General features: G+C 47.6%; 1 protein-coding gene across 4 annotated transcripts in view; it reads left to right on the top strand.

Annotated features, from left to right (window-relative positions):
* Positions 1-24,323, top strand: part of MORC2 (MORC family CW-type zinc finger 2) — a 39,703-nt gene extending 15,380 nt beyond the window's left edge. For 3 of the 4 annotated variants that reach the window (XM_012658003.1, XM_012658006.1, XM_012658005.1), the window contains 23 exons: positions 853-921; positions 1,448-1,538; positions 4,814-4,922; positions 9,044-9,203; positions 9,323-9,434; positions 9,957-10,082; positions 10,667-10,746; positions 11,532-11,614; positions 11,870-11,955; positions 13,394-13,534; positions 13,631-13,785; positions 13,895-14,023; positions 14,561-14,666; positions 14,991-15,123; positions 16,322-16,396; positions 16,482-16,862; positions 17,446-17,577; positions 18,058-18,112; positions 18,563-18,704; positions 18,824-19,048; positions 19,147-19,240; positions 22,754-22,942; positions 24,054-24,323. In XM_012658003.1, coding sequence (XP_012513457.1) covers positions 853-921; positions 1,448-1,538; positions 4,814-4,922; positions 9,044-9,203; positions 9,323-9,434; positions 9,957-10,082; positions 10,667-10,746; positions 11,532-11,614; positions 11,870-11,955; positions 13,394-13,534; positions 13,631-13,785; positions 13,895-14,023; positions 14,561-14,666; positions 14,991-15,123; positions 16,322-16,396; positions 16,482-16,862; positions 17,446-17,577; positions 18,058-18,112; positions 18,563-18,704; positions 18,824-19,048; positions 19,147-19,240; positions 22,754-22,942; positions 24,054-24,122 — 2,942 coding nt within the window. In that variant the 3' untranslated portion in view covers positions 24,123-24,323. The remainder of the gene's footprint in view (positions 1-852; positions 922-1,447; positions 1,539-4,813; positions 4,923-9,043; positions 9,204-9,322; positions 9,435-9,956; positions 10,083-10,666; positions 10,747-11,531; positions 11,615-11,869; positions 11,956-13,393; positions 13,535-13,630; positions 13,786-13,894; positions 14,024-14,560; positions 14,667-14,990; positions 15,124-16,321; positions 16,397-16,481; positions 16,863-17,445; positions 17,578-18,057; positions 18,113-18,562; positions 18,705-18,823; positions 19,049-19,146; positions 19,241-22,753; positions 22,943-24,053) is intronic. The other variant, XM_012658004.1, reaches the window with a different exon arrangement.
* The last annotated feature ends 3,361 nt before the right edge of the window (positions 24,324-27,684 follow it).

The following is a 27,684-nucleotide window of genomic DNA, read 5'->3' as shown; positions in this document are numbered from 1 at the left end:
TTGAGTTGCCACTTGATGCTGCAGAGGACACCTGCTGAAGGAAGAGATTCTTCCATTGACTGGAATGGCAGCCACAGTCTGTTGTGTTCCTTTCCTGTTGTGCAGAAAGCTCTGCCAAGGCTTTTGTGTATCTTATTGTCAAAGGACTGTTCTTCCTTCTAATCAGGCAGGTCCAGCTGAAAACCAGGCATGTCTCACTGTTCTTGTGCCTTCTTGCTTCTGGGCTTGAGAGCCCTTTCAAAGACTCATAACTAGCAGGGGATCTGATGATGTATACAAATAGCCCAGAAATGGCAGTTAGCTTGGGAACAGTCATATATAGACACAGTAATTCATTTTTTAGATAGCAGCTCTTACCACTATGCCCATGCCATGTCTGGCTTGATCAGTTTGTCTGAAGGCTACCCCAGACTTAACTGACAAAGAGGTACCCTGTTGAGTTTGAGGAGTGTTGATAAAGTGTACAGTGTGTAATAGGCGGAGTACTTCAGTGGCTTGGGGTCTATAGCATAGGGCTGAAGTGATAGTAATCCAGGTGGAGAGAGGCAGAAGGATGATGATGTATGTGAAATACATTCATTGGTCTCGGATGTGGGTAGGTGCCAGACCAGGTATTCCCTGCCCTCCTTATAGATTCTCTCAAACTTTGTCATGAACTAGAAAGCATTAGAGAATCTTTGATGGCAATTCACACCCTCAAGGACCCTGAAGTTTAATTCACACTAGCCTAGGAAGCTAGGTTTGACCTGACCTTTTTGGAGCAAGCTTCGTGTCGATCCACCTTCTGATAATACCCAGGTAGCTACCCTCTGGTGAGTAACAGTCTACTAATGGCAGCTGCTTCTTTTACAGAAAGACGGGAGGACCTTCGAGGAGGGTTTATGCTTTGCTTTTTGGATGATGGAGCAGGAATGGATGCGAGTAAGTGATGAGATGATTTTGTTTCTTTGGGGGAGGATATAACCATTTTTATAAAATACTGATTATGTGAACTTGTTTTTCTGTTGCTTCGGTGTTGTAACTAGAAGATCCACCTGGAGAGTGAGAAGCCTATTGCAACATCTGGAGCTTAATTCCACTAATGTATTTGCTGGATCTTGTCCTAACATGGGAGATAGGATCTGAATGGCAACCTGAAATCAGTCAGATTATGTGTCTCTTGACATTGTATTTATCAGCTTGCACAACATCCCAGAGCCGGAACTACAGAGGCCTCCCCCAGCCTTTTTACCATGTTCTAGTAACAGAACACAGGTCATAGCAAGGGAGGTACTGACAGGCCAGGCAAAGCTTGCCTCCATTTGCCTCACGGCTGTGAACTTCCTTGGAGAGAGATTTTTAGTAGACACATAGCCCTGCTAGAATTTAATAAGGCTCAGGCCTTTGACTTTGAGGAGCCTGGGAAAGAAATGTAAACTTTCCACTTTCTCTGTGTCTGCCACTTCAGGTGATGCTGCCAGTGTGATCCAGTTTGGGAAGTCGGCCAAGCGAACACCTGAGTCCACCCAGATTGGGCAGTACGGGAATGGGTTAAAATCGTAGGTATACTAGAAGCCTGTCACAGGGCTCAAAACAAAATCAAGCGATGCTCACCTCCTTGTCCCTCCATGACTGTAACTCTGGAAGAGGAGGAAAGTCAGAAAGCAGTGGTGCTTTGGGGTTAGCTTACCAACTGTTGTCCAGCTGAGTTTGCTCCACAGATTGAAAAGTATGAACGTCCAAAACCAATTAGAGCAGGAGAGACTGTAGGTTTCTCTTGGCATTGTACTCTAGGCATCGTCCCTCCCCTTCTGTTGAAAATTCTTATTTTTACCCTGTAATTGAGGATGTGAGTGATACTCTTGTGGGGAGATGATGAGGGAGTCACCTCACAGTGCAGCAGTGTTCCCTAAGCACCTGCTACACATCACCCTTTGTGCCAGGCACTGGGGATCCAGGGTAAGAGAGATGTGAGCCATCTGTCCCAGCTGACTGTGTCTCCGTGCACATGTCCTGCAAGGCCTTATAGCAGGAACCTATCTAATGTCTTCAAATCCCTTGGGACTTCTTTTCTTAGCCCTTGGTTCCCACTTGTTTAGTGTTTGGAATGTGTTGTTCTGGTTTTGTGAAGCCCCAAGAGAAAGATTTCTATTTCTGAAATGCTCACTTCCAGCTGTACATACCTTTGGATGGAATAAGATTTAGTGGAATTGGAGTTTGTGCAAATGGAATTATGAGTCACATTTCCAGTCTTGCTGTGGAAACGGTTTGAGAGAGGGTGGTGGTTTGATCAGTCAACTGCATCAGGTGGGCCTCACGTGCAGTGTGCTTTGCGTGTGTGGAGAAGGAGAGTACTTCCAAAGAAATTGGGGACCGGATACCTGGACTTTGTGAGTTGTCTTTCAGGGTGGAAACCAAATGGTAATAACGAGCACTTACCGTGTGCCAGGCACTGTGCTAACATCTTTACATAGATGATCTTATCTAATCTTCTTTAGAGCCCTATGAGGTATCGGTACTATTCTCATTTTCAGATGAAGAAATTGAGGTTTGTGGGGTAAAGTGACTTGCCCAAAGGTGTAAAGATGCCTACGTGTAGAGGTAGGATATGAACCAGGTCCTTCTGACTGCAAAATGAAGCTGCTGTCCATTTTACTACAATCAGACAAGCTGAGGTTCAAATCTTGCCTCTGCCACTTAATTACTTCTGAGCCTCAGCTTCCTCTTTTGTAGGTGGAGATTGTAATTCATACCAAGTGCGTTAAAGATTACATGCCATCATTGCTGTGAGAACCTGGCTTCTGGCTTCTTATTTTATTTCTCCTTTGATCTTTCCATGGCAGATTCCTGCCCTGATTCAGTGGGTCTGGGTAGGGCCTAGGAATCTGTTTTTTCACAGATGAGATGAATCATCTCTAATCACAGATAAATCACCTGGGGTTATTTGGATGATGATCTAAGTTAAGTTCCCAATAACCGAGGTCTCCTAGAGTCAGTGGAAACTCTGACTTACTTATCTGGATTGTAGGTTGGCCACCTCCTACCTGGTTCTCAGTTTTGTGGCCTTAGGCAAACCATTTTACCTCTGTTCCTTAATTTAGAAAATGGAGTTCTAATTGCTCACATTCTCCCTTACAGAGTGGGGTTCAGGAGCAAATGAAATGTGACTCTGAAAGTGCTTAGAAGACTGTGAAATAAAGTGTGCAGAAGTTAAGAGTGTTGTCATTAGCATATATTAGTAGAAGACTTTTGGGAAGGTCCCATTGAGATGGAGCCATCTAGTGTTCATTGTTACTCTGAACCAATTTTGGAACCAATTCAGAAGTTAAGAAAAGAGCTCTGGGACGTGATTTGTGGTGAGAGTAGGGCTGAGAAGCAGGAAAGCCAGCAGAGAAGGTGGTGTTTGGGGTGCTTGCTATTCAGGCTCTAACATCAGGATGAAAGACAGAGGAAGGAAAGAGGAACAAAGTGAGTTTTTGCCAAATTAGGGCAAGGGCAAACTTTGACAGAAGGCGAGATAATATGCCTCATTTTGCCACCCATAAGCTTCAGGGAAGAAGGAGGAGGACTGTGAAATTGTCAGAGGAGGGAGCATTGCCAGCATTTTGGGTACTGGGGGAGGAGAAACAGCACTTGGCAGCCCCCAGGGCATTTCTGGATAGTGTCCTGGAGCTTCCTGAGTGTTTGGGGAAATGGGGCATGACATTCATTTGTGTGCTTGGCATGCCAATCTGGTTTGTATTTGTACATAGAAAAGAGTAATGAAGCTTCCAACCTCCATCATCTCCCTGGGGCATTATGAAAACTAATGAGATAATAGCCATAAAGCCCCAGAAGCTGCTCGGAAGAAAGGAGCTAAACAGCCCCATTGTTCGGTGGGCAGTCCTCCCACTGGTGCTTCATGCTTTTGCCCTGCTCTGTGCTGCCTGGAGAGGCCTGTCCCTGTCTGCTTCTTAGATGGTTTAATGTGGCCAAACAGAAGAAGGAAGCAGTTGATTCCATTCAGAGTTTTGCCTTGTAGAAGTTAGCCTCAAGGCACAGTTACCAGAAACCCAAGGCATCCAAAAGCAGGGAGCTGCCTGGGTCATGATGAGCTTGAGATGGTAAAACAACTCTGAGACAGGAGATGGGCTATAGTTATTGGACATGAGCTAATTACAGGCCTCCTTGAATACGGTGGTCAAGAATCGTATTTTGTTAGCCCTAATGTTTTGCTGAACCTTGCATTCATACTGTTTTTTTGAGGACTTGTGAGTGTAGGGACTGGGCTGTTTGTTTGATGGTACTGCCATTTGATGAGTGGACAAGAGGGGGAGTTTGTGTCCGCAAAGGAAGGACAGGATGGGAACTGAGTGTGGTCAGCATGGAAGATGACGTGTTGAAGGTACCAACCACTGGAGAGAAGTTGATAGTGGCACAGTCAGAGGGCACAGCAACTCTCATGTGGCTTGGATCAACCTAGAGCTCAAGGAGAGCTGGGTTACTTGTTAACGTTGTTGGCAACAGGCTTGCAGTGAGACTAACCTGAGGCTGGTGGTTGGCAGTGAACATGTCCTAGAAGGGTGGTGAGAGAGCCCTGTATGTGTGATCAAGAAGGTAGTAGCTTAAGGCTAAGGAATTAACAGGCCAGTGGAAAAGCAGAGGAAGGAGTGTCAGAGGGGTAGAGAGGGAACAAGGGCTGTGGAACTCAGGGCAGAGTCCTGGGACCTAGGGAGGCCTTTAGGAGAGTCCTCCAAAGGTGGTTTCAACCACATCCAGAGAGTAGAGTTACTCTGCTTTTTCAGATGAGCTTTGGAATCCCTGGGAGAATAATCTGTTTCTGCTTCCCTTTCAGGGGCTCAATGCGCATTGGGAAGGATTTTATCCTCTTCACCAAGAAGGAAGACACCATGACTTGCCTCTTCCTGTCTCGCACCTTTCATGAGGAAGAAGGCATTGATGAAGTAGGTCCCACCCCCGTGGTCTGAATCACCACTCCACATTTCTTGGTTCTGCCCAGGCTGTTTTCATAGGCTGTTTGCAATGCTGGGCTCTTTGGGGCTGCCGGCTCGGAGCACATGCCCCCTGTTGTTAGCTGGTTGGATGAATTGGTTGAGGAGTTATGGCAGATACCTTTAAGGTGAGAGGAAGCAAAACCTCAAAGCACTTTAGAGAACAGCTGTCCTGTTTCTGTGAATAAGACCATCAAGTGTCAGGACTTAAGAGTTGGACTTGCAGCCCCTCTAGATCTGCAGTTTGAATTCCATTGGGGTGGGGGAGGTGTTACCATGGAGAGTTGTTTTCTCTGGGAGTATTTTGGGCTTCTGTGTGTTTTTCCTGTATGATGGTGATTTTGTGGAATGTGCTATGAGTGCATTTTCCTTTTGAGGAAATGTGTTGCTCTAACTGCCTATGTCAGAAACCATGAATCAGATACCTACAGAGCCTGAGCAGGTTGTGAAGCCAGGTGAGCATACGGAAAACATCAGCAGGAAAATGACAGCTAATGCTCTGGGTCTCACTTTGGGAGTGGCTGCTACCCAGCCCCAGGCGTCATTGCTATGCTGCAAGGAAGGCTTAACGAATCCAGAATATTCTGACTTTAAAACATTTTGGTAATTAACTAACTGTGTGAGCTAAACATACGATCAGCTGATTCTCTTTGTGGCCTGGTGGCTCAGATATCTGCAGAGCTGTTTCTAGTGAAGTCTGTGCCCCCTTATTGGGGGGATCAGGGAAGCCCTCCCTTCCCCTTTCATGTGTGAGAAATGGAAGCCAGGGCTTGATAGAGGGCTAAGAGTTTCTGTAGAAGGAAAGCTTTTTTTAGGAATCCATGGCTATCACATAAGTAGATAGATAGCTGAATTCAAACTTTCAATCTAACTGATTTTTGTCAGCTGTGATTAAATTTATACTGGCCCTTTTTAGATCTCATCCTAAATCATAGCAAATGATTATAGTTCACGCTGAGAGTAGCAGGCCATCTTTTCCTTCCATCTTTACTTAGCAAGCTAGTGGGTTTGTTTGCCTTTGTCTTTTCCGTGTGGTATGTTAGTTCATTCAGCACGCTTGGAGTGAGAAAAGTGCTGCAGCTGGAAAGAGCAGGCTTCTAGGAGAAGGTAGGACAAGAAAGTGGAGCCTGGGCTGGAGTTTTCAGGAATGTTTCCTAATGAAGGACTAAGAGTGGTGAGAAGAGGATGTTCCAGTCAGGAGAAGCAGCCTGCTTAAGGCTCTGAGAGCTGTGGCAGGGGAGGAGTTGACAGTAGGGCCACCCGAAGAAAGGTGGTAGCCTCTGGATAGCTGGGAGGGCGAGGTTAAGCTTGATCTCAGGGCCTTGTTAAGTGTGTGGGACTTTTTTTTTTTTTTTTTTTTTGTTGAGACAGAGTCTCACTGTGTTGCCTGGGCTAGAGTGCCGTGGCGTCAGCCTAGCTCACAGCAACCTCGAACTCCTGGGCTCAAGCGATCCTCCTGCCTCAGCCTCCCGAGTAGCTGGGACTGCAGGCATTCGCCACCATGCCCAGCTAATTTTTTTTCTATGTATTTTTAGTTGTCCGATTAATTTCTTTCTATCTTTAGTAGAGGCGGGGTCTCGCTCTTGCTCAGGCTGGTCTCGAACTCCTGAGCTCAAACAATCCGTCCGCCTCGGCCTCCCAGAGAGCTAGGATTACAGGCGTGAGCCACCGCGCCCGGCCTGTGTGGGACTTTTTTAAGCAAGGGTGTACCAGTATCAGATTTTCTTTTAAAAAGGTCTGTGTGGTCATTACTTGGTGATTGGATTGGAAAGGTTGGAGGTAAGTGTTGGAGGGGACCAGCTGAGAGGCCCAGGCTGTGTGTAGCTTGGTGGGACTTGCAGTAGGGAGGTGAGAGGAATAGATGGAGTCGTCATCTCTTTAGGATGTCATACCCCTCAGGTTTGGTAAGTGGAGCGGGGAAAAAGGGAAGGGAGAGGTCATGGATGACTCACAGATTCTCCTGTGGATTGGGGTGGGGTGGTGCTGTCTGGAGCTGGGAAAGAATGAAAGAGGGGCAGTGTGGAGGGGAAGAGTGTGAGTTTCTTCTGGATGGGCAAAGTGAAGTCTGGGTCTGGAGTTCACTGAAGGTCTGGGCTCCAGCATTCTTGGTAGCAACTGAGGTCACCTAAAGGAGAGAATAGAGTGAGAAGAGGACCTGGGACCTGGGGCATGCCATCATCTAAATGGTAGGGAGAGGAGAAAGTGGCAAAGGAGACGGAGAGGTGGCCAGAAAGGTAGGAGGAAAACCGGGTGAGTGGTGTCATTGAAGCTAAAGGAGAAGTGTTCCAGCGGAAGGGACGGGTGCCTGTGGGAGTGAATGCCCACGGTTCACAGTGATGCTGTTGTCACCGGGGAGTGCAGTGAAGAATGGAGGCGTAGAGGTACCGTAGGTTCACAGAACACAAATGGAACTTGATTCCCTTGCTGGAGAGGCTAGGTTGAGATTTCTTCCTTACTTGGTGTTAGAAGGTCACTATTTTAGATTGTACTCTAGTGTGAGCTCAGCCAAGATTTCAAAATAAAATCACTTTCAGTTGAGGAGAAATGTGTCCAAACCAGCCCCAGGGTTGAATACTTCAGCACAAAGCTTCTTAGAAACCAACAAAATGTCTCAGAACTCTTTAACAGTTTATCACCCTTACACTTAAGATACAGAGTCCCTTTTTCCTCAGGTGGGCCATCTGGTTTGAACCCCCGAGGTGCCTGGACTGGTTTCCTCTACAGGGGGAATCCTTCAGTCAGCTCCACAGGCTCTGCAAGGGCTGCTGGCTCAGGGAGGGGGAGGGGCACAGTGAAGCCTCTGGGGGAAGTGGCATCTGAGGTTGGGTTTTTAAGAATGTAGGATTTGGCCAGGCGCGGTGGCTCATGCCTGTAATCCTACCACTCTGGGAGGCTGAGGTGGGCGGATTGTTTGAGCTCAGGAGTTCGAGACCAGCCTGAGCAAGAGTGAGACCCCCTCTCTCCTAAAAATAGAAAGAAATGATCTGGATAACTAAAGATATACAGAAAAAATTAGCCGGGCATGGTGGCACATGCCTGTGGTCCCAGTGACTCGGGAGGCTGAGGCAGGAGGATTGCTTGAGCCCAGGAGTTTGAGGTTGCTGTGAGCTAGGCTGACGCCACAGCACTCACTCTAGCCTGGGCAACAGAGTGAGACTCTGTCTCAAAAAAAAAAAAAAAAAAAAGTAGGATTTTTAAAAAACATTACTTAGACATTATTAAAACTAAATTCCATGTATATGGAAGAGTGTATTAAAATGTATGTACAGTTGAGAGGATAATTGTAAAGCCAGCCTCCATGTCGCCACCATCATAGACTGATGTTAGACCTTCTTTGTGACCTTACCAACTATATTCCTCTTTGCTCCCCTGAAGGAACCACCTTCAGGTAACTTTTCCGATGATCATTTCCTTCTGTTTCTCTATAATCGGTCACCTGTGTATGTGTCCTTAAATAATATTGTTTGGTTTTGCCTGTTTATGAATTTTATAGAAATGAACTCGTACTGTAGGGTTTTTTGTATCTTGTTTCACGTAACATTGTGTTTGTGAGATTCATCCATGTTGATGCCAGTAGCTGTTATTTTGTTCATTTTTATCACTGTTATAGTATTCCATTGTGCAGTTTAATTTAGCTACTCTGGAGTGGATATTTGGGTTACTTTTATACATATTTACTGGTACATATGTAAAAAAGTTTATCCTAGGATATATATGTAGGAGTGGAATTGCAGGTTATGTTATGTATATCTTCAGATTCACTAGATAATTGCAGATATATTTTCCCCAGTGGTAAGAGAATTTTTACCAAATTAAGAAAATGACTAAGGACGTTCCAAATAGGGGACTTCCCCTGCAGAGACCCCCTAGCATGTCCTAAAGGAAATAGTGATGGACGGCTGAGTCTTCGCAAGGAACAGAAACCACAGAGCCTCTGGTGCCAGGCTGTGGAGCCTGGGCCTCACCTCTAGGACAGTGTGGAGCCATTGTGGGAAGGGACAAGACAGAGGCATGTTTTGGGTAAAGGCTTTTCTGGGTCCTCCCTAAAGTGTCTGCTTGTGCTTACTCTAAAGGTGATAGTCCCATTGCCTACCTGGAATGCTCGGACCCGGGAACCTGTCACAGACAATGTGGAAAAGTTTGCCATTGAGACAGAACTCATCTATAAGTACTCTCCCTTTCGCAATGAGGAGGAAGTGATGACCCAGTTTGTGAAGATTCCCGGGGACAGTGGTAAGTAGGCCTGGAGCCTGCAGTCCCTAGAACCCAGAAGGGGTGCTCTAGAGCCACGACTGGTGTGGGGATGGGCCAGGGCCGCCTGGCAGGATGAAAGGAGGATGTCTTTTCCCCAGGAACACTGGTGATCATCTTCAATCTCAAACTCATGGATAATGGAGAGCCAGAACTGGACATAATCTCAAATCCAAGAGATATCCAGATGGCAGAGACCTCCCCAGAGGGCACGTAAGTGTGACTGGAAAGGGAGGGAGGCCCTAAAACTGGTGCTCATTTTCTCAGGAGGTGACTCTAAGGAAAGAGGGGGGAGGTCATTCCTTGGATTTCTCTCGGTGGCATTGTTGGAGTTGATGAAGCTGAGAACTCCATGTCTTCTTGCCACAAGGCAGAGGGGTGAATAGAAGGAGAGCAGATCCTCAGCTAAGCTAACAGAAAAGATTAACGATCTCCTGCTCCAACTCCTTTATTTGACAGAATCTGAAGCCTAGAGAGGGGAGAGGAATTGCCCAGGGTTCCATGTAGGGCAGTGGTAGGGCCAGGTCAGGTGTTTGGGGCAGTGGGGGAGGGGGCATCTCTGCTAGGCATGCGAGAAAGGGCAGGATGTGGTACTACCTGAGGGTACACCCTGTCAGGGCAGCAAGAGAAGCTGAGAAGTGAGGTGGGAAGGTGGAGGGCCTGCAGAAAGGATGGCGTGCCCTTGGTCAGGCTTGTGGGTCGGGTGATGGCACTTCTTTATCCTGCCGCCTCCAGGAAGCCAGAGCGGCGCTCGTTCCGAGCCTATGCTGCCGTGCTCTATATTGATCCCCGGATGAGGATCTTCATCCATGGACATAAGGTGCAGACCAAGAGGCTTTCCTGCTGCTTGTATAAGCCCAGGTAGGGGCCTGCACACCTGGCCTGCTGTTTCCCATGGGCCAAGGATATAGCCATGTTTCTCTGGGGCATTGTTGGAAGGATGCAGTATGAGGGGCTCTGATAGTGCTGGCTGCATTTGGGCCTTTAAATACTGCCTGTGACTGATCATGGAATCACTTCTGGGACCTGAGGAAGGGACAGAGGTGGCTGGCAGGCTGTGGAGATTGGCAAGGTAAGCTCTCTGTGACAAGGAGGGGGCCCTGCCTAGCACAGTGAGCTGTCTGAGTCTCAGCTTCAGGGCCGAGGGGGCCTTTAAACACTACACAGGAAAGCAAAGGCCCTAGCTTACTGCTGAGGTTTGTTTCTCCTGTGGGATTAATGACACTTCTGGTGAATAGTGAGGTTGCTTATCAAAGACTGCAGGAGGCCAGGGGCAAGTGAAATAAGGAATTGAATCTTTTTGCTGAAGAAAGCTTGGATTTGTCTCATCACGAAAGGCCAGCACAGCTTGGGTGGAGGCAGGAAGGCAGGGTGTTTCCTGGGCTTAGGTTGGCTGCCTGCCCCAGTGCTGCTTGGGCCCTCAGGTTGCTTTTCCTGCTGTTTAGGATGTACAAGTACACGTCAAGCCGTTTCAAGACCCGTGCAGAGCAGGAGGTGAAGAAAGCAGAGCACGTAGCGAGGATTGGTAATGCCACTCCCTGTGCAGGAGGAGGGTGGGGATGGGGTTCATCTGGGGGACATTGCTTGTGGCCAAAGGCGAGATCCAGGGAAAGGCTCTGTTCACCACCCAGGGACAAGGCTGTTCTCCTGAACCATGGTCCAGTTCCTTCCCCCACATGCCAGCCCCCTCAGTACTTTTTCTTTCTAAACTCTGCTTTCTCTTTCACCACTTATAGGGCCTAATCTAAAAGTGTCAACTCTGTGGCTTGCCCAGAATGAAGAATCCCCCCTCTGGCCCAAATACTTTTGAAATTGTTTTCCTGACTTCCGGACAAAAATCTCAAGGCCTCTCATAGTGTTCAGGGGTTCTAAGAGTTTCTTACTGCTTGTTTGCAAGTAGTGATTGGTTGGAGACTTCTTTAGCTTCTAGCTCATGCTGAGGATTTAACTCTGATTGCCGGAGGCATTTTTTGACCTATTCTGATTCATTTGCGAAGTTTGAAAAGCATGTCAGGTTTTCCTTGGGGCCTCTCTGATTGGTTTCAGTGCCAGATTTTCCTTCTCGAATGGACTCTGCAGTCCAGGCACAGAGGCTTCCCTGACATTTCTTGTCAGCCATGTCTCCCCCCGCTCTCCTGTTCTTCGATGGCACCTTGGGGATCTGGAGGGCCACTTGTGGCCTTGAGGCTGCAGGTTCCTCACCCCTGGCACACACTTCTTGTCCAGCAGGGACTGCACTGTGGATCCAGAAGGGATGACAGAGAGTTTTGAACCTTTGCATTCCTTATCATGGTTTCTTCTGGGTTTCAGCTGAAGAGAAGGCCCGGGAGGCGGAGAGCAAAGCTCGGACATTAGAAGTACGCCTAGGTGGAGACCTCACTCGGGACTCCAGGGTAAGGCCCTGGGCCCAGGCGGCTGTTCTCCAGCATTTCTGACATTAGGAGCCCATGTCATGTGAACCTGGTCAAGTGAAACACAACTTTTGAGTTTGTCCCCAGTAGGGGCCAATTTCTATATAAGTAAATTTCCAGGTGTGGTTTTACATCCATTTGAGTTAAAGTGAGAAGTTGTAGATGTGATGTTGTAATATTACCTGCTATGGCCCAGAGCACATCCTCCTCTCACCTGAGGCTGATGTATGTGTCCAGGTGATGTTGCGACAGGTCCAGAACACAGCCATCACCCTGCGCAGAGAAGCTGACGTCAAGAAGAGGATCAAGGAGGCCAAGCAGCGGTGAGCGCCAGGGCTGTCCTTCGGTCTTTTAAGATTGTGTAGCTTCTGTATTGATTATTGACAGTTTGCCATCCTGTCACCAAGACAGCTTTGAGAACGCCATTAAGGTGACCTCAAATGCTTGTCAAATGCCCTTTGCAGGAAAAAGGTCTTACCCTAAGCTCTCAGCTCTTACCTGAGTCAGGAAAAGGCAGGGCAGAGTGTCCACCTTGAATTGAACACCAAACCATCCTCACTGGCACTGTCTCACCTTTTTTTTCCTTTATATTTCTTTTTTCCCCTTTCTTTTAATTTAAAAAACGTATAAAATGCTCGTCGTATAAAACTTGAAAAATACGAACTGTTTAAGAAATAAAAATTTAAAACTCTGTTATATTTCTATTGCTTGGTGCTAACTACTCTTAATTTTTTATTCCATAATATGTTTTCATATTCATTTTCCCCTCACTGGTTACAGATACGGAATAATGCTGTAGTTTGAGTTTTGTATACATTTTTATTTAGAATGAGCATTTGTCCTGGATTATTATCTTGTCCCACCTATGTGAATCTGGAACCTTTCAGGGCTCTGGGGCTTGAATTACTGTTTTGCCTCTTGTCCTTGTCACGGGCGTGGGTTTCAGGTTTCTCCTGTCTAAGTTAGTCCACTGCTCATCCATCTGCTTTTCAGCTTTCAAGAGTTTGTTGACATTAATCACACGATGGTGTCTTCTCTCATGTCTTTATTGTTCTTGTGAATTTTTGCCTTTAAAAAAATATTTACTGTCATGTTAGTGGAGTTTTGGGGATGGTATGTAACCTTGTGTTTATTCCAGTATGTAACTGTCTTTGCAACAGCTTTACAGTGATTCATTCATACTTCATTGCATCCCTGTTTCGTTACTATAAAGTTAAAGTCATATGTTTTTATTTTTTTTATTTTTTGAGACAGAGTCTCACTGTGTTGCCCGGGCTAGAGTCCCGTGACGTCAGCCCAGCTCACAGCAACCTCAAACTCCTGGGCTCAAGCAATCTTTCTGCCTCAGCCTCCCGAGTAGCTGGGACCACAGGCATGTGCCACCATGCCCGGCCAATTTTTTTCTATATATTTTTAGTTGTCCGATCAATTTCTTTCTATTTTTAGTAGAGACGAGGTCTCGCTCTTGCTCAGGCTGGTTTCGAACTCCCGAGCTCAAACAATCCGCCCGCCTCGGCTTCCCAGAGTGCCAAGACTACAGACGTGAGCCACCGCGCCCGGCCTAAGTCATATGTTTTTAATTAGGGATGCTTAGAGTCAGTGTACAGTGAGTATCCCTATCAAGTCTAAGAGAGGCGATTGAATGGAGAGGCAAATCTTTTTGTTTAACGTGTCTCAAGTTTAAGCTTAACACATGTTGTACTCCCTGGTGTTTGTGTGCTAATGAGTAGATCTGCTTGATTTTTTTTTTTGGTCATTTAGAGCACTTAAAGAACCTAAGGAACTGAATTTCATTTTTGGGGTCAACATTGAACACCGGGACCTGGATGGCATGTTCATCTACAACTGTAGCCGCCTGATCAAGATGTATGAGAAAGTGGGCCCACAGCTGGAAGGGGGCATGTGAGTACTACCCAAGGAGAGGTTTTTAGCCCGTAGTGGGTAGCAGGAGGGTTTGGCCAGTGGGTGGACAGAGCTGTGTTCTCTTTCTCCCTACAGGGCGTGTGGTGGGGTTGTTGGGGTTGTTGATGTGCCCTACCTAGTCTTGGAGCCTACACACAACAAGCAGGACTTTGCTGATGCCAAGGAGTACCGACACCTGCTAAGAGCTATGGGGGAGCACCTGGCACAGTACTGGAAAGACATTGCCATTGGTAATGGAGCTGGGCTGCTAGGCCTCTGCCCTTTCTCTTCACCTGAACTTAGGAAGAGAGAGGGAGAGAGACTAGCTTCTGACGTGATGTGTGGGTGCTTGCCTTCTAGCTCAGCGGGGAATCATCAAGTTCTGGGATGAGTTTGGCTACCTCTCTGCCAACTGGAACCAGCCCCCATCCAGTGAGCTGCGTTACAAACGCCGGAGAGCTATGGAAATCCCGACCACCATACAGTGTGGTGAGTCGATAGTTCGAACCCTCCTCCTGTCTCCTGTCAGTCTATGAACCTCTGTCTCTGTGCCGGCCTCCTGACATATCGTGGACTTATGGTCCCACTAGGGATCCGAGTCTGTTTGGTGGTGGCTCTGTGAGCTCAATCTTGAGGTTGTTCCAAGTTTGACCTTTCCCTTCTGAATGAGGCAGAAGGTCATCTAACCTCCCAGGCCTCTCACGCTGCAGCTTGGACCAGGCTCACTCAGTTTGGTGTACTGTATTATTTCTGGTGCAAGTGGATAACTGAGCCAGGATCCTGTTAGAGGAAGGAGAGGGACTAGGGGCATTAAGAGTCCATGATATTAAGTTTTCATCTTTGCTAGAATCAGTGTCCCTGAGAAGAATTACTGTTTCATGAGGAGAGGCATAATTGGAGCCAGAGTGAAGATCTTTGCATATAGAGTCTAGGGCATCTTTGCCACGGGCCTGTAAAGAACCTGGATTACAGACATTGTTGGTGGAGGTGGCTGACATTTCATGGGGATTTTTGGGTTTTCTGCAGATTTGTGTCTGAAGTGGAGGACCCTCCCCTTCCAGCTGAGTTCTGTGGAAAAAGATTACCCTGACACTTGGGTTTGCTCCATGAACCCTGATCCTGAGCAGGACCGGTGAGCACGTTCTCTAATAAGGGGATTGTGTATACTTCTCCCCCCCCGTCCCCCACTATCCTCTCCACTCTTGGAGTACATAACACTGTGCTTCTTGAGGTCAGTGCTCATGTTCTTACATCTCTGCCTTATACATAGTAAGTGCCCAAGAAATAAGAATAGATGTTCATACAATAGGTGTCTGCATTTCATATTAATTCCATGCATTGGGAACTCTGAGGTGGTTGCTTGTATGACAGATGGATGGGTTGGCTGAGGAGGAAGGTCCCTGCCCTGCTTGGAACCCTGTTTCGCCACAGGCTCCCTAGCACCTTCTCTTTACAGGTGTGAGGCTTCTGAACAGAAGCAGAAGGTTCCCCTGGGGACATTCAAAAAAGACTTGAAGACACAGGAAGAGAAGCAGAAACAGCTGACAGAGAAAATTCGCCAGCAGCAGGAGAAGCTAGAGGCCCTTCAGGTACGTGGGTCATGGGCAGTGGCAAAGCCAGCTTGTGTTAGGGCTCTGCCCCAAGACTGAACCTTTAGTGGCTTCCCTGTTCCCTCAGGCTCAATTTCAACTCCACTCATCCACGCGTGCTTGCCAAAGCTTTCCAGTCCCATCCTCCAGGTCCAGTCTTGCAACTACAGTTGCTTATTTTTTCAAAAAAGAAAACAGTTTTGTTTATATACTTCGAAGTGGTCTAATTCATTTAGAATGTATAAAAACTCTATAAAATAAAAATCCTACCTTAGAGGTAACCCTCATTAATCACGTGTCTTTCTAACTTGTCATTAATAGCTACACATAATATACATAAATACATGTATATTTTTAATAGAAGTATGGTGATCATGCTATATATGTATTTTATATACATACCCTTTTTAAGTGCATAATTACTTTCTTGATAATTTTCTAGATGTGAAATTGAAAGAGTAAAAAGGTTTGCAGAATTCTGTGACTTTTTACAACTATTTCCGAACTACCTTCCAGAAGATGTATTAATTTCTGTTCTTTACCAGCAGTATATGAGAGTATTATTTTTCAGTGTTTTTGCAAATTTGATAGGCAAAGATATGTATCTTTTAATTTCTTTCATATCTTTAAGATTGGACAATTTTTCATATGTACCCTTATGTTTCTTTTAGACTTGCTTTTAATTTCTACTGTTTTAATTAATTTTTTTTTTCCTAGATAATGCTCGTGTTATCAACCCTTTATCATGTTTATTGCAAAAGTACTTCCCTTTCTGGCTTCTGTATCTGTGCAGATGTGCTTTCGCTAACCTGTGATGTCTTATACATGACTCCCTGCCTGGTCTGCTGAAACCCATCTGTCTTTTCTGGCCTCCTCCAAGTTTCCCCCATCGATCAGGCCTTTTTTGGTTCCTTTTATAGGAATTTATCAGTCCATTGACACTTTTTCCCAGTCTCCCAGTTGCCGGATTAATCACATAGTAGCTTGTGATTTTCTGATAGTTTAGTGTTTATGTATCTTTGTGAGAGACTTCTAAGAATAGGACTGTGGGAGACTAATGAGAGACTTCTAAGAGTAGGACTGTGGCCCAGGTTTTCTATTTTATTTGCTTACTGTCCCAGAGACATAAGTGGGGATCCAAAAAGTTTGCTTGAATGTACCAAGATATGCAAATAACTTTATCGTGTTTGCCCTGCAGAAAACCACACCCATCCGTTCCCAAGCTGACCTGAAGAAATTACCCTTGGAAGTGACCACCAGACCTTCCACTGAGGTGAAGCCCAGGGGCATGGGAGGGGCTTTTCTCCAGGTATCTCGTGCTAAGATCAATGTTCTCACTCTCTGTGGGCCTTTTTTAGGAACCTGCACGTAGACCTCAGCGTCCTCGATCACCCCCTTTACCTGCTGTGATCAGGAACGCCCCAAGCAGACCCCCTTCCCTGCAAGCTCCCAGACCACCCAGCCAGCCCCGAAAGGCTCCTGTCATTAGCAGCATCCCAAAGCCCCCTGCTTTGGCAGCCCGGGAGGAGGCCAGTACATCAAGACTGCTCCAGCCACCTGAGGCACCCCGAAAGCCTGTGAACACACTGGTCAAGACTGCTCCCCGGCCCACCCCTCTGATGCAGCCACTGTCACCATCTCTACTGCCCAACTGCAAGAGCACCCGAGAGGTCCCTGCCCCCAAAGTCATCAAGACTCCAGTAGTCAAGAAGCCGGAGCCACCCACTAAACTCGCCCTGGTGAGATACTTTTCCTTCTCCAGCCGCCAGCCATCATCAGTGGTAGAGGAATGGAATCATGCAATGTTGGCACTGTACTGGGGGAACCTTGGGAAGATCACTAAATCTAAAGCTTTTTTGCTGCCCTGAGGAGGGGGAGCCTAGATAGCTGAAGGGACTTGGTCAGGGGCACAGAGCAAGTTGGTTCCCTGTCCAAACAGCTCTTCACTGCTCCCTCTGAGTTTTGGTCTGCACAAACTTGAGTCAGCTCTACTAGCTTCTCACAATGTGGGCATAGGTCAGTAACCTGGTGACAGACACAGCCTTGATGGACTGTGGCAGTGGTCGGTTTGTCTCAGGGCGGTCACAGCTGGCTGGCCAGGCTTGCTAATATGGGGAGAGTCTTCCCCCATGACAGTTTTAAGCAAAGGTCCTTGCGGTGCAGGGGCCAATTGGTTGCTTGTGTACATACCTGGTGATACCAGGTGAGGAATGAGGAGAGTACAAGCCCCGCTCTGAACAGCTCCTTTAGACCAGGTGATATCTTCCTGCTCCTTGAGGGCTGAGCAGGGCCCCTCCCATTCCCACTTTCCTCTTGCTCTAGGCTACCCCTGGTCGAAAGCGGAGTCTTGGGGTCTCTGATGAGGAAGAAGTAGAGGAAGAGGCTGAGAGGAGGAAGGAGAGGTGCAAGAGGGGCAAATTTGCTGTGAAGGAGGAAAAGAAGGACTTCAATGAGGTAGGTGATTGAGGTGAGGTTCCCAGAGCCTCCCTCCAAAGGCCTGCGCCCCCAACCAGTGGTCCACACCAGCTCCATTTGTGTTCATGACGTGAGCCTTCCAGAAGCCTGGTTTATCTCTCAAGGACTCTCAGTCATACAGATGACTAGAAACATGGTGCCAGGTAGGATCTTGAGTGAGACTAGTTTCTGGCTCTAATCACAGGCCTGAAGTCAACATTGGTGTATGTCAGGGAACTTGAAACACTTTGCTTCCCTGTGTCTGTCCCCTACCTGCTATCTTGTTTATAAAGGTGGCAGAAAGGTAGGTACCTTAGACAGTGATTTTAGAGTGTGGCTCTTAGCGAGGCATGGTGATTTAAACTGTGTCGTAGGAAGATGTGAAGATGACGGCTGATGACCCTGAGTGGCCAGTAGCATAGAAGTCTGCTGCTTCAAGGGGGGACTGGGGCTGCCTCTGATGGACTATTCTCCTTGCAGCTCTCAGACAGTGCTGGGGAAGAGGATTCCGCTGAGCTCAAGAGGGCTCAGAAAGGTGAGTCTGGGAGAGGTACCTGGCAGCCTGTGGTGCAAGCGTGAGGCAAATGTGATAACCACTGCATTACGGAGACTCTTCTGTAGGGGAACTGGAGCCCCTCGCCAGCAGCAGTTTAATCCCCAAGGCTTGTGGAGTTGGCTGGGTCTGGGGCCTTGCAGCAGTCTAATTCCAAGCAGAATTCTGAAGATAGCACCCCATTGTGGTTATTTTGAACACTAATTCCATGGTGTTCACCCTGGCAGGCACTCAACTTCCTGCTCTTTGGCACCCTAGTGACAGGTGGGGCAGGAGATAGCAAGATGGCTGTGCCCCATGTCCCTGGTGTGATGGGGGCAACCACCTAGGGGTTCTTGTCCTCCAAACCCTGGGGACTACCTTTCTTAAGGCAGCCCTGGCTGAGTAATGGACTCTTGTCTAGTTTTCTCACATCTCTGTCCAAATTCTCAGATAAAGGGCTGCACGTGGAGGTGCGTGTGAACAGGGAGTGGTACACGGGCCGTGTCACAGCTGTGGAGGTGGGCAAGAATGTGGTACGGTGGAAGGTGAAATTTGACTATGTGCCCACAGACACGACACCAAGAGATCGCTGGTAATGTTCCCATTGAAGGGGAGCAGTAGTTTTGGGGAGGAGGTTTTCCCAGCCCCCCTGCCAGCAACCCATCCTGGGAGCCTGGAATAGATGCGACACGATCTGTGTGTCCTCCATAGGGTGGAGAAAGGCAGTGAGGATGTGCGGCTGATGAAGCCCCCTTCTCCGGAGTATCAGAGCCCTGACACACAGCAGGAGGGCGGGGAGGAGGAAGAGACTGGGGTGGCTAAGCAGGCTGTAGCCATGGTGGAGCCTTCCACTTCTGACTGCATCCGCATTGAACCTGACACTACCGCCCCAGGCACCAACCACGAGACCATTGACCTGCTCGTCCAGATCCTTCGGTATGTCTTTTGTCTTCCAGCCTCAGGGGTGGGCAGCAGTGGCTCTCCACCCTCTCCATGCTTTTCTCATTTCCTGTCCCCACTTCTTTCTTGTGTAGGAATTGTTTACGGTACTTCCTGCCTCCAAGTTTCCCCATCTCCAAGAAGGAGCTGAGTGCTATGAACTCAGATGAGCTAATATCATTTCCTCTGGTGAGTCTGGCCTAACCTTTGATTTCATACTCTTCATCTCCCACAGCCCCCATGCTTATGATTGTTATGCTTGTTGCAATTGCCAGCCCTAAGCCTCATGCCCTACCTCAGCCAGCTTCTCTTTTCTTCTGCCGAAAGAAGGAAAGAGGAGACTTTATGTTGTGGAGAAAAAGTGGCTTAGTTGGATATGACTGTGGTGTGTAGAAAGCCAACCCCACCCTACTATAGGTGCTAGGAGATGAGTCCTCCCTTAAGAGGCCTGGATTGACATTTTATGACAAGTATATCCCTTTTCCTCTCTGCCAGCAGAAGGAATAAACACCTGTCCCAGGCAGTAGTCAAGAGCTTAAGCTCAAAGTGCCTAAACCTTGACTCTGGGAGGGAGGTATAGAGAAACTGGAGATGAGTGGAGATAGAGCACTGGGTCTTGTTTAACCCACCACGTGTTGATGTGGCACCTCCCCTAAGCAGGTCCTCTAAGGGACCTCATAGTGAGCAGCAAAAGAGAGCCCTGCCTCCAAGTGGCTCGAGATTCAATTGCGACTGAGTAGCTGGTAGACCAGGTAGCTGGACACAAGGCCAGGAGCAGTAAGTACTATGGAAGGGGACAGGAGGGCTTTGGAAGCCTGGGGAAGACGGAGAACGCAATGCAGTCTGGAGAAAACATGCATTTTGGCAAGTACCTGCCTGTGTAAGTGAAAGGGAGTGTTTTGAGGCAGGGACTTTTGTGAGCAAAGACTCTGGGACTGGGCAGGGGTCAGGGCCACAGGCTGCGTGGTGAGCATTTAGGGTTAGAAGGGCATGAGAGCCAGGATCTGATGTGTCTTAAATGCTCATCTAAGTCATACTCGCTTAAACCCTATAGGATAGGGAGCGCCTGAGAAAGTTTTGAGCTGAAAATGTTGTCAGTCTGAACCATGTCTAGGGCAGGGGTCCACACACTTTTTCTGTAGAGGATCAACTGGCAAATAATCTCAGGTTTGTGAGCTATGTGGTCTATGGCAACTATTCAACTCTGCCATTATAGCATGAAAGCAGCCACAGGCAATATGTAAAGGAGAAAAAAAAAAAAAAAAAGCTTTATGCTTTATTTCCAAAAACAGGCAGCCAGGAGGCTTTGGCCCAGGGCCCTAAGAGGGTAATTTTGGCAGCAGCATGTTTGGGTAGGATGGGTGGATGGGAGACGCAGGGGTAAGGAGGCTGGTCCTGTTGTAAGGAGGTCAGGGATGAGGGAACAGGACCAGGAGCCAGAGTGGTGGGAGCGGCTTAGTGGGGTAAAAGGACTGTGTTAGGTCATTGACAGACTTACTGGTCATTGACTATGGGCAAGTGACAGGGAGGAGGCAGAAACCACATACTTTCCTGTGTCTCAGGCTTGTGGGAATTGGTTGATGACAAAGCTATTAACTGGGAGAGAAAACAGAGGTTGAGTACAAGGAAGGTGATGAGGAGCACTTTGTATGGCGCTGGAAGTACTAGCACTTTGTTTCTGGTGTTGTGCTGTGGGCAGGTGGAGATTGGGGACTAGCACTGGGAGGGAGGGGGAGGCCAAGGCTGGAGGAGATGGGGATCTGGGAATCATCTACATGAAGGGGGATTTTTTTTTTTTTTTTTTTTTTGAGACAAAGTCTCACTCTGTTGCCCTGGCTAGAGTGAGTGCCATGGTGTCAGCCTCGCTCACAGCAACCTCAAACTCCTGGGCTCAAGCGACCTCCTGCCTCAGCCTCCTGAGTAGCTGGGACTACAGGCATGTGCCACCGTGCTTGGCTAATTTTTTCTATATATTTTTAGTTGTCCAGATAATTTCTTTCTATTTTTAGTAGAGACGGGGTCTCGCTCCTGCTCAGGCTGGTCTCGAACTCCTGAGCTCAAACGATCCACCTGCTTCGGCGTCCCAGAGTGCTAGGATTACAGGTGCGAGCCACCGCTCCCAGCCGGGATGTTTTTTATGTGGTAGGAAGAGCTGCGTTTTCTAGAGAAGTTTCAAGAGGAGGTGCGTGGCGACTTTAGGATTAGTTTGTTCAAGATGTTAGGCCCTCACGTGGCAGCTATGTACTTGATAAAGTTTGCCAGAGAGAAAAACATGAGGTTTTATCTCTATTCTACTTTTTAAAAACTGAAATGAGGCTGGAAGTTAAAGAAACTAAGGCTCAGAGAGGTAAAGAGTCTGTTGTTCAGTAACAGAGCCCAGATTTGAACCCAAGTTCTTCTTAGGAAAAGAATCTTGCTCTTCTCACGACGCTACCTTGCTCTGCCCTTCTGAGATGAGAGGGGTGGTGCTTGGTGAGGAAGCTAGAAGGTGGTAGAAGTGACCACGGCTTTTTTCACAGAAAGCTCTACCGTTCAACTTTTGCCCTTGTTTAGGCTGCTGTCACTCTCTGCAAATCCCAGGAGGAACAAACAGCTGATAGGATGGCGAGGTCTGCCTGGTATCTTCTTGTCAGTCAGATTCGTTGCTTTTGGCTTAAAGTTGTTGCCAAACTCAGAGCAGAGCCTGGGTACAACAGGATCTCTGAGTGGGATTGACTGCTTGGCCCAAAACAGCATGAGCCTCTGAGTCTAAAAAATAGTATATTAGCTTATTTTTTTAAAGGAGGTATAATACCATTTTATCAACTTTGTTCTCCTAATTGTAATGTTTAAAATCACTCAAACTGTTATTTTTTTAGTAGCAGGCAACTATTTTTTTTTGCAGAACTGGAAATTTCTCATGCTATCTTGGTTTAATAGGATAATGTTCTAGATCATAAGGTGATAGACTGCAGTGGCCAGCCAGTGCTGCTTGTGGCTTTGTATTCTTCATAATGGCCTCATCATTCTCATTGGTGATTTGTAAGCCCTGTTACAAATTTGAACTCAGAAAGTAAATTTAACCTAAAGAGATATTACGTAAATTGTTTTTTACACGGAGATTTCATGTCGCATTTCATTTGAAACAAGTATTCTACATTTTAAAAGTTTGAAAAGCCATCTGTCTACAGAAACTGCTAATTAATGCTACCCCACCCCTTGGAAGCTTCAGGTACTCAGGGAAAACAGTAAAAATCTGGTGCTGCAGAAATATATACTAAAAATCTGGAGGTATCTCCTATTGGTAGGTGTTAGATAAATATTTATGGAAGAGAACTGACTTTAGTCATAATATTGTTGGGTGTGACTTGGAAATGGAATACTGGAAGGGCCATTCTGAAGGTTGAAAGGTATGATTGAGTTGGGAGAATGATTCTCTCGTTCTTTTTTTTGGTAAGAATCACCCCTCCCCACGGCTTGCTTTCTGCCAGAGCACCTTGCTCAGTGCTTTACCTGTGTGATCTCATCGTCTTCCTTCCACAAGATGGGCATTAAGGTCTGTCTACTCTAGACCTAGAGAGACTGCTTGCCCCTTGTATCTGAGGTGTTCCTTCAAACCAAGCATCCTTGTGTGGACCTGATAGGGGATACCATACCTGTCTAGAAGGTCCCTGGGGACCCATGCGAACTACTGCAGTTGCCTTCTGGCTTCTTTCTTGACAGAAAGAGTACTTTAAGCAGTACGAAGTGGGGCTCCAGAACCTGTGCCATTCCTACCAAAGCCGCGCTGACTCACGGGCCAAAGCTTCTGAGGAAAGCCTGCGCACCTCTGAGAGAAAGCTCCGTGAGACAGAGGAGAAGCTGCAGAAGCTGAGGACCAACATCGTGGCACTCCTGCAAAAGGTGCAGGAGGTGAGATAGGCAGCCCTCTCATTGCAGCTGGACCACCTGGTCTCTCAGGGAAGGAGCCTGGGCACCTCCTTTTCCCTTCTCACAGGCATCTATCTACTCACAGGAATCTGTGGTTCCAACCCTGGCTGCACAGTGTCCTGACCAGGAGGGCTTGAGGTGGTGTGGCTGCCTGGGCCTCATCCCAGCCAGACCCACAGAACCAGACTTTCTCCCTTGTTAGACATTCTGATGTACAACGTGGTTTGAGAACCTTCCATGCCATAAAAACAAAGAAGTTACTGCTTTTTCAGATGATGCCCAGATGGGATCGGGAAACCCAGAAGTGGGGAGTGCCCTTAAAGTGTCGGTCCTTCATCCAGGCAGCAAGCACCAAGGGTCTGCTCTGTTCCTGTCCTGTGGATATGGATGGGGTGAACCAGACAGGCCAGAGGAGGTTCTTGGTCTTACAGCCTGATAGTCTGGTGAAGGAGACTGATGGTGGGAAGTGCTATGAAGTAAATAACAAGAGTTATAGTAAACGGTGGGAGGCCCCTTAACTAGGGTGTTCAGGGGTAGTCTCTGAGGAGGTTAGGTATTTGAGCTGGGACTGGAAGCTGATCATACAAAGTGTGGGAAATGAGTGCTTCAGTCAGGGAAGAAGAACAGGACACGAGACCTGATCGGGGACTTACGGACGGTAGGAGCAGAGGCAGGGTCTGTATGAGGTGGGATTTGGTCGTGAGAGCAGGGAGATGTCACTAGAGGGGAGGGGTTAGAACCAGGCCTCCTATACGGAGGCTTCCACAGTTGCCTGGGTGAGGTGGTGGCCTGGACCTTGGGTGGTGACAATGAGAAGGGGAGAAGGGGACACATTTGTAGTATCTGAGGAAACACACTTCTAAGGGAAACAGTCCTAACGTGGGGTGGAGGTAGGGCAGGAGTAAGAAATCTGGGCGTCTTCTGTGCACAGTAGATGGGAGGGGAGAGTGATCAAGCGTGACAGAGGCTGACAGGGCGGAGAGGGAGGCGGAGGGGGACTCTGACCTTAGCCCCAGGACCCGGGAGAAGGGTGGAGGGGCGAGCCTCCCACCACTTCTGGCCCCTGGCTGACCCCTGCCCTGCTTTGTTCCAGGACATAGACATCAACACAGATGACGAGCTGGATGCCTACATCGAGGATCTCATCACCAAGGGGGACTGAGGGTGGGAGCTGGAGATCAGCTCCCTTGCCCACCTGCCCCTCAACTCAGCAGCTTCAGAGGGTGGGGGATTCATTCATGGGTTGGTGGACTTACCTTGATTTGACTGACATGGGACAATTGTGCTTTTGGAGGGAAAGATACTCTGATTCTTTGAATCTTCCTCCCTAAGTTTATAAATATTTATTTTTTAAAAGAAAAAATATGCTGTGCCTGTGAGACCATAATTTCTTTTGGTGACTCTTGGGCAAAGGACAGAGAATCTTTCCACTTTCACCACACCGGGTTGCCAAGCTGGAGCCACTTCAGCTCCTGGCTCCTCAAGAAGGTGGTGAGTCCACTGCCACATTGAAGTTGGAGAGGCTCCAGGGGCAGGGATGGTTTCTCTCCTAGAGGATGAACAAAATGGAGCTCTGAGCAATGGGAGAAGGGAGAGAGTCCCCAGAGTGGTGGCCCCCCTGGGGGCTAACATCCATGGGACCCACCCAAGGGGCTGTGTGTCGGAGGAGGTTCCACATTAGAGGGGGCCCTTCTCACAGCTGTCCATCTCAGGTGAGGGATATGAGTGTCTGCAGAGTCATCCTGGCTGTGGCATTGTCCAAACAGCTTGGGGGAGAAAGATCCTTCCAGTCCATCTGAGTGATTTCCTTTGTTAACCATGAACAGTGAGATTTCCCGTCTCAATTTGAGTCCAGGTTGAGGTGTAGATAGATCTGACTTCGGTCAGATCTCTCACCTGGGTAGCACACCAAATGTTGGAATTTGGTGAGATTCCTTAGGGAAGGAGCTTGTGTGTGAAAGTGCTCCTGGTGCTGAGCTGGCAGAGGCCTGCATCTGGTGCGGCAGCTTCAGATGGTGCCAGTTGATCTGGAGAGCCTGCTGCTGATTTTTCTACTTCTTCCTCTCTGCCTGGCCCTACTGAGCCCAAAGTCTCTGCTCTGGGACAGACATCCCTGCACTGGCTGCAGGAACTCCAGAGGCAGCTATGCAGGAAGCACATCATGCCTTTCCTCCCTGTCCCATCACAGCCCTGGAATCTTTGTCCCTCAAGCAATTTCTCAGGGTCGAAGACAAAGGCAAAGATTGTTAAGTTTTCTCTTTAATGGCCATTGGAAGAATTCTGGTTCAATTTTCCCCAACTCTTCTCCTATTTGAGGCCTATGGGGATTTTCTGAAGGCATAAGAACTATGAAGATATACCATTGATCTATGATCCAAATCTCTTTGGGTGGTGTGTTTCTGGCATCTGCCTGACCCAGGTCAGCAGAGGCCACCCTGCTGCTCTGTGAGGTCTGCAGACAACCAGGAGCAGTGGTGAGGGATGCAGGCCATACTGGAATTGGAAGTCTTTCCCCTCTTGTACAGTTGGCCAAATATGCCTGTGACTGGTGGGTTTTGGGCTTCCCCAAACCACTGGGGAATACTGCTGAAAGAGACCATGGCCTCTTCCTGTGGAAGATTCGCCAAGAGTCTTGGGGTTTCTTGAGCTGGTGATTCCCCTCCCATCCAGCTCTCCCTGTTCATCCCAGGAAGCATGTGATCCATTTTCATCCCCAAACCTGTTTTAAAAGCAAGTTGGTTCTGCATTTTTACCAGAGGGTAACACTCAAGTTTTTTATTTACACACATGTAATCAAAATGCAATACTATAAACTACTGGTGAGACTCCTGAACTCAGTTTGTTTTCTTCTCAGTAAAATCCAGCACCTTCCTCCTCTTCATACTTTCTACTACTGTGGCTTTAAACTATCTTCGAGGTCTTCTTCATCTGCACCATCCTCGTTTTATCTTCACCCTCTTTAACACCCACAAAACAGACTGAATTTCTTAAAATGTTTTAGCTTCAACTTCTGGATGTGCCCACTTTGCTGGGTTAATCCAACCATAGCTGTGCTCTGTTTTCCAGGCAGAGATCCTGCCATTCTGGGTGGGAAAATAAAATGCGGCAACCTACCACCCGCCCTCAACCCCCCACCCCCTGAGACAGCTGATCAGCTTGGAACCACTTGACAACTTGGGAGGAGGGAGATGGTCTGTCTGGGAAGGTCGTTTGTACAAGGCTGCAAGAAAGTGAGGCCAGCAGCCGTGGTTTTTAAAGAGTGAGAGGGATGGGGACTTTCTTTTAGGGTGTGTTTTGTTATTTTTTAAGTGACACAGGCACGTGGTAAACATTCAAACAGTATAAAAGGCTGGGCTATGAAAAGCAAGGCTCCCTCCCACCCAATCCCTGAATTCTCCCTGGAGACAGTGTATCTGTCTTTGAGTGCCTGCACGTATCTGCTGTGTTCCGTTTCTGTCCCCTTAGTGTAGTTTGGAACTTGTTTCAGACTAGCCCGTGTGGGTCTATTTTATTCTTCTTAACAACCAGAGCATTTCGTCTTAACAGTCTCCTACTTACAAACATTTGGGTTGATTTCTAATGTTTATGAAAAATGCTGTGATGTGTGTGTATTTACTCATTAACTTGGATCTGTTTTTGTACTGTAGGAAAAATTCCAAAAAGGGAGATGGCTGTGTCAGACAGTGGGTATATTAAAAATTCTAAGGTACATTCCCAAACTGCCTTCCAGAAAAGATTTCCAATTTGAACTCCTACCAGCAGTGCCCCCACCCCAGTATGTAGTCCTTATATTTTAACTGTTTACTACTCTGAAAGGTGAAAAGTGATGGATTTTGAGTCTGTTTGAATTATTCAAGTGAGACTGAGCATCTTCCTTAGCCAGCAGTGTTTCTCTTGGGTACAGGGTAATAGTTCTGAATCTTTGGTTAGGGAACTTTTTGTAAGTCAGATGAAAAGTAGCAAAGCCCTCAGGAAAATGTCCACCTTACAGGACTCCTCAGCCCCTAAGAGTCCTGGGGATTTAGGATTAAAAACCCCACTTAGGATAAATGCTGCCTAGGTCAGGACCAGGGTTATGGCATTTTCATTTACTAAAGGCAGGCTGGGGTTAGTAAAAGGCTGAGAAATGCTTCTCTAATTCCTTCTATATATCTGAGTGACAGTGCTTTTGCCTTAGAGGCTCCTCTGTTGTTGGGTCTAGTTCCTTGAAGTTATGTGACTTGCACACTCATAGTTCAAGCAGTGTTGCGCAAGAGTTTGCAGCTATGAGGACCAAATAAGTCTTAAACATGATAAAGCTCCAAATTTGCCATTTGCATAGAACTCAAGGCTTGGCCTGAGTGAGCTGTGTGCTTCCACTGGCTACTTGTCTCCGTTGGAAGGTCGTTCTGCAGCTAAGTCAGGTTGTAAGGGACCCACTGACAGTTGCCAGGGTGCCTTAAGCCTCCTCAGAATTCCACTGGAGGGTTCTGGCCTTTGTTGGAGATGGAACTCTGAGGCTCCTTTGGAAACAGCCACATTGCTTTTGATTCTCAGAGCAGGTGAACAGCCAGCTTGGCCATGGGAGGCAGAGGTCCAAAAATATACACTTATCTTCTCTGCTGCTAGTTTGAGGCCTCAGACTGTCAGTTCTTGGCACTGCTGGGGGCACCTTCTCCATAGTGAGCAAGACAGACTGTGCAGAGGAAGGGCCTGACAAGGCACCTCCCACTCAGCAAATGAGC

Source organism: Propithecus coquereli, unplaced genomic scaffold (genome assembly GCF_000956105.1).
Source record: "Propithecus coquereli isolate 6110/MARCELLA unplaced genomic scaffold, Pcoq_1.0 Scaffold567, whole genome shotgun sequence".
NCBI classification, from domain to species: Eukaryota; Metazoa; Chordata; class Mammalia; order Primates; family Indriidae; genus Propithecus; species Propithecus coquereli.
The sequence above is the reverse complement of the archived record's forward strand: the minus strand, read 5'-3'. Positions and strand labels throughout refer to the sequence as shown.